The 6,462-nt window shown below is 42.7% G+C and overlaps 1 protein-coding gene across 3 annotated transcripts in view; it reads left to right on the top strand.

Annotated features, from left to right (window-relative positions):
* The first annotated feature begins 4,431 nt into the window (after positions 1-4,431).
* The window catches only part of TRAPPC10 (trafficking protein particle complex subunit 10), a 41,699-nt gene continuing 39,668 nt past the window's right edge, over positions 4,432-6,462 (top strand). For all 3 annotated transcript variants that reach the window (XM_085297927.1, XM_085297928.1, XM_085297929.1), the window contains exon 1: positions 4,432-4,601. In XM_085297927.1, coding sequence (XP_085154053.1) covers positions 4,511-4,601 — 91 coding nt within the window. In that variant the 5' untranslated portion in view covers positions 4,432-4,510. The remainder of the gene's footprint in view (positions 4,602-6,462) is intronic.

The raw sequence follows: 6,462 nt of genomic DNA, 5'->3' as shown, positions 1-6,462 counted from the left end.
ACCTGCTCATTGGAAAGGTTTTTTTAAGCTTTTCCCATAAGCAGAAGTTGACGATCATCTTGAAAAAAGTCTTTCTACAGAAATTCGTACCAAACTCTTCAAATCTTACTTCTGCCCAGATAGTGATAAATTTAGACATTCAAATATCCATTCTACATAAGAAGCCTTATATAAATCTTTTAATCATCAGTAAGAACAAATATTATCCCAGATAATATTTGATATCCCAGAATCAAATGCAGCATGCAGATTGTCGGTTGAGAAGCTTTTAAATTCTGTATGACTCCTTATAAATCCTAATGCAGAGAGAAGTTGTAAAATCAGGGGAAAGTGACCTGCCTGCAAGATCAGACATACAAAGCACAAGTGGAAAGAATAATCGTTAGCTATGGAGATAGTTAATGAAATGTGATTAAACAAAGTTAGCATGAAGAGCACAGTCTGCATTTTTGGAAGTTATTAGTAAGTTTGTGCGCTCTGTTTTGGGGGAGATACCTATACAATTAATTCTTTTCCAAAGTTGTTTTTCTTGCTGGTGTGTTCTCATGCATCCAGAGTCCTGTTCCTGTATCCCCCATTCAGCCCGCATTTCCCTGCTGCCTTTGCTTAGAAACCAGGACTGGTGCACATCTTGGTCTGCACCACTATGAAATTCAGAGGAAGCCAAGATGCACGCAGACTTGGAAACTAAAAATCACTTCTTGGTCTGGTGACATACATGCAGCCTTTTCATCCAGTCATATAGATGTCTCCTGGACGAACCTACCCCTTTATAATACACTGCAAGATCTATCACAGCATTGAGGCTATTGCTGTAATAGAAATGGCAATGCTGATGTTCAGGAGAAACATTTGCACAGGCTCTGGCCAACTATAAACTAATCTCAGTTCAACTCTTCCTCCATTACTGCTTCATCATTTAAAGTACAGGTATAGATCTGCTCTGCTAATGGGATTAGGGAAAAGTTTCAAGCACCTGAGATCCAACAAACTGAAATGATGAAGCCTTTATGCTAATTGCTTTGCTAGAGATCACAGCAAAGAATGTTTTGTAAGTGTGAATGTAATTTTATTTTGCCAAACACATCAGAATAATAAATTGGAGAGAACTGTAGCTAATCACAATGGCCTAGTATCTATAACATGACTGCTTTTGTGGGTGCAGAATTAATGCTCACTTAAAGCATGTATAGTTTCCAATAAAGATAAGTCTTTCAGACATTGTTGGTAGAAAGGAAGAAGGAAAAGTAAAATTTCAATTGCAATTCAGGGGATCCCTTTTACCTTCTCTCACTTTTTTTCCCCAAAAGGAAATCTCTTCCTTTCATTTCAAAATGTAAGGTAAAGGCACAAAGTCCCTATTTCAAAATGCTTTAATTATTTTCCATACAATTTGCTAGAAACCAGGAAATTTTTTCATTAGAAATCAGTCAACAAATTCACTTTCAAATATTGCTTTCCAATTAAACACCTAAGAAGACATCGAACAGTTACTATCTCTCTCTGTCTCTCTTTTGTCTCTTTTTCTGGGGTAGAGTGGGAAGGTGTGGGAATAATTCCCAAGCACAGAAGCATCTGCTTCACTTGCTATCAAATAGTAGCTAGCAAAGCTAAGTCATTTTTTTTTAATGGAAACCACTATACAGTAACAACAAAAGCTAAAGAGAGGAGGAAATTTAATGTATACAAAATTCTGCGGTCATTAAAACTTTAATCACAAAGAGCTATTGATTTTAGTTCTAATCTTTGAAAAAACAGCAGAACCACTCTATACTAAGGAAGTTGTTGGAACAGATTCATACTTATTTAATTGGGTTTCACCTGTCTTCGCACCTGCATTGTTTAGGTCTGTGCACGATGGTCTACTTAGTAGGTTCTATAAACATGAAATCAATTACTTTAGAGTTGACTGGCAGGAATTCATTATTTTTTGCATATAACAATATCTTTTTTCTTTTCTGTTTCAGTAAATCACAAGTTTGCCACATTTAGTACTGATACTGAAAAATTATATATAAATGCAGCGATTTTCTTAAAGGAAATTGTTGGTGTCTGGATACATCTTGACACTCATAGTAAAACAAAAATTAATTGTTTAATTGTTAAATTACTGCCACTCTACATTTCTTCTCAAGAAAGTGGAAGCATAGCAAATATTAACCCAGCTGAAGGAATTCATCTGCCAAAGATAGATGTGTTTATCACAGGCAACTGCCTTGCCATTCTTGTCACCACAGAACAGACACTTTCAGAGCTGGAGACTCCTCGCACTCTAAAGTGAGATGAATGTTTATCTCAGAGTGAGGTATAGGAACCGGGAAGAGATTTTATCTGTTATCTATCAAATGAGCTAAGTACAGTCACAGAGACTTAAGTTGCCTACAGTCAGTTTCTTCCTATCCAAAAGGAGAACTGATTTGGTTATACCTATGTAATAATAACAATAAAAAAAGTATACAGCTTCTCATCTGAAAATAAAGATCAAGTCCAATGTTTTATGTAAATGTCTATGTAAGATTTAAAGTTAAGGGCTTGTGAAGAATTTTGTATTTGACTTTGATTTAGAAATAACTCTTGGAAATTAAGGGACCTGTGTCATGTGGACCCTGATCCTGATGTAAAGTGTGAGTTCCTGTGCTCTTACAGGTACAGAGGGTTGCACACAAAGTTCCCTTAAACACATGAACTAATTACTCTGAAACAGTAATTAATCCCCAGACCAAAACTGCATATTACAGACAGAGATAAGACTGGATAAAACCGAAACACATCACAGGGATGCTATAATTATTTCCAAACCAAATGTTATAAGCCCAGGAAATAAAGAGTTAACATTGCACTGAAAAAAAATCTTAACAAATGGATATCTGGAAATACTTGTACACTCAAACAACCTTGGCACAATGTTACAATTATGATTAATATATAGTTGTTTATAGTCCTGCCTTAGAATACATTTGCTTTTATATGTGAATGCAATGTTTTTCTTTTTTTACGCTTTCTGGTAGCAGTTTGAGCATGCTCTTCTATATCTTAAATAATGTACTGAATCCTCCAAGTTCGGTATTTTTGATTTGGAAAAATTTGCACATTCATGATGCACATGCAAGATGAACAGCAGGCTTTATTAAAAATAAAAGGACTTGGACTACAGTCAATTTTTAGAGTTGTGAAGTCTAATACATAGAAATTAGATGCAACGTAAGTGTAATAGTCTACTATTTCTATGCATTTAATAACCTACTGTGTGTATCTTTAAACTCTTGGGGCAATATTCACCGATACTCCAACATTTCACTGCTCTGGAACTGAAATAAACTTATGGTTGTGCCTCCTTTGCATGAACCAGTTACGCACTTCCATCTCACTTCGCATACATCCCTCTACTCATTCACCTGCCTAGACATTTTGCTTTCTTTTCTGTTCCCTGTGCTCTTCTCTCTGTCCTCTTACACATCCTCCTCTTCCTTACTTAATGGCTTCCACGCTCCAAGAACGCAACTAGTGAAGTATAAAGCCAGCCACCTGCTGTCAGATTCGCTATGATACGCAAAGCACGCCTTCAAGGTGACCTACAATGAGACTGCTTAAAGGACTTGAGGCCAATGGAGAGTATGATCCCTAATGCGCTTACTCCCACTGGACCGAGTTGTAGGCTCCAACAACCACGGTTTAGGCTCCAAAACATGCCAGGATGTGTGCTACACATTTCTGTTGTTCTTTTTCCTGTCAATGCAGGGAAAAAAAATAAAACAGCAGTTTTCCATGCTGCTGTAAGGAATTATTTGAAGGTGGTGATCCGAGGCTTAAATCCACTCGGGACACTGGTAACACATCTGTCACAAAATCCGATTTCTTCCAGGCCCACAACATCTGGCACTGCCTCTTCTCCCTCTCGCACAGAGGCAGCCCCACCGCGACGCAGCGTGTTAGGCCGGTCTCCGCCGCCTCTTCTCTAACGGAGCAAGTTTAGAGGGAGAGAATCACCGCTTCTGAGACCAGACCGCGGCCACCCCCAACACCGCCCCTTGCAAGCCCGGCGCTAACGGCCCCCCAACGGCCCTTCAACGGCCGCCGGCGGACACGCCCCGCCGCTCTGCGCAGGCGCGCTTTACTTCCCCCCCCCCGCGTTCTTTCCTCAGCCCCCCCCTTTAAGGCGCGGCCCCGCCCCGCCCCCGGCCCCGGCCCCGCCCCCTCGTCGCTCCCCGGAAGCGGTAATGCTCAGCGGGTGATCCAGGAAGCGGATGAGCTCGCGCGCCTTCCTCTCCGGAGCGGCGCTGCGGGGGAGGGGCGGGGGGAGCGGCGCGCGCGCGACGGAGAGCGCGCGAAGGTCCCGAGGCGGAGCGCGCGGCCCGGCCCCCCGGCAGCAGCGGCGGCGGCGGGGTGGGGGGGGGTGGGGGAGAAGGGGGAGGGTGTGTTGGGAGGGGGGAGGAGGAGGAGGAGGAGCGGCGCCGTCGTTTCCATGGCGCCGAGCGGGCGGGGGAGCCGGGGCTGAGGACCCCGCCCGCCCATGGACCCCGCCGCGGCGGCGGCCGCCGAGGAGGAGGGCGGGGAGAAGCCGCCGGTGATCTACACCATGGAGAACAAGCCCATCGTCACCTGTGAGTGCCCGCCGCCTGCCCCTCCCCCCAGCCCCTTGCCGAGGGCGGCCGTTAACGGCTCGCGCGGCGGCAGCGGCGTCCGGCGGGAGCGTTCTGAGCGGGGGAGGCGGCGCTGCCCCCGGGGCAGCGGGGCGCCGGAGTGCGGCGGCTCCGCAGGGAGCGGCCGGCGAAACGGGGGAGGGAAGGAGAAGGGCGGTTCGGGCTGGGCAGCGGCCCGCTTCGGGAGGGCGCTTCGGTGGAGATCCGCGGCTGTGGGTGGTTCTTGTGGCTAGCGCTTTGGCTGGAGAAAATGGCACTTCAGGGGTGGTCTGATGCTTTTGTCCCCCTCCTCCCCTTTTTTCTTTTCATACTAGTTTTTATGGCCGTAGACAAAACTTGAGTTTATTTCTGTATGTTTCATGGTTATAGTAACAGTACTTACAGTTTTGCTTACAGGTGCTTAGAGATATGAATACCACAATAAAATTTAACCCCCTCCCCAGACTTCTTACTAGTGAGTTTTGTGTTGGTTTACTCTGGATCTATCATCAGCAGGATGACATGCTTTCTGGGGAGGAGGGATTCCCACTGGCAGTTTCCCAGTGGTGTTATAACTTAATCTTTAATTATTAGGTTTTAGTCTCATTTCTGGAAGCGAGACAGTTCATTTAACAAACAGTATTGCATGGTTCCGGTCATGAATTAGTTCTTACAGGAGTCAGAGACAGGCTGCTGGAACATGTGGACCCTGATCCTGATGTAAGCTGTGAGTTCCTGTGCACTTACAGGTGTAGAGGGTTGCACACAAAGTTCCCTTAAAACATGAACTAATCAAGCATACTGGTGTCTGGCTACAGAAGTTTATTCATATGTGGCCCCAATCCCAGCAAGTGCTTTCATTTTCCAGATTTTAAGGATTAATTCCATTCAGATTGCTGGGAGAGGGAGCAGGGAAAAAAAAAAAAAAACGTTTTTATTGTTTGTCATCTACCCTTTCAAGTAGCATTGATACCTTCTGGACAGACTGATTCAGCAAGCCTCAGTATTCTGGGTTGGGTTGTGCAGTTGTGCAGCTTTTAACAAACTTCTGGAATACTACCAATGTGTTTGAAGATGACAATTTTAAAATGGATTTTGGTACTATGAACTGCTCCTTGGACAAATAAAAGCACAGGGAATAACTTGGTCCCTGGTTAGTTAGCAATATCTCTTAATCTTGGAATGGAAAAGAGGATCAGAAGTTGGGGAAGGGAATAGGACTTAATAAAATATAGTTGAAAAAATAATGAAACGATTCTAAAGTATTGTGCTATTTTAAGATACTTAAACAGAAGCTTCTAATAATTAACTTGAATAGTGGAGAAAAATCATTGTTCTTTTTCAGGTATTGCATGAATTTATGATTTTTGAAAAATATCCCTAAGCCATAATCATACTAAAAACTATAGAGTTAGGTTTTTTTAATATATAGCTAGATATATATATATATATACACACACATATATACACACACATACATACACACACATACATGTGTATATGTATGTGTGTGTTTATAAGTCTATAATGCTTTTAAAAAAGGTGATTCAATTTAGAATCTACATGTTTTATCAAAATATATTGAAGCCTTTGTCGTACTTCAGGATACTATGTGAGTGTTCTGACTGAGGTGAAATGGTTTTTAGATTTCTTGTTTTTACCTTGTAGTTAGAACTGGAGTGTGGGTGTGTGCGCGCGCGCGCGTGTGTGTGTTTGGGATGTGGTGTGGTGTCAGTCTTTACTATTCCTGTAATGATTTGAATCTGTAAGAATAGTTTTCAGGCTTGTCAAAGTGCATGTAATTTTACCTCAAACTTGTTTTTTTATTGGTAACTGCAGTAAA

The sequence above is a fragment of the Rhea americana genome, unplaced genomic scaffold (assembly GCF_003343005.1).
Source record: "Rhea americana isolate MKP2758 unplaced genomic scaffold, rheAme1 scaffold_132, whole genome shotgun sequence".
Classification (NCBI taxonomy): domain Eukaryota; kingdom Metazoa; phylum Chordata; class Aves; order Rheiformes; family Rheidae; genus Rhea; species Rhea americana.
Note: the sequence above shows the minus strand (reverse complement) of the source record. Positions and strands in the feature narration are given on the sequence as shown.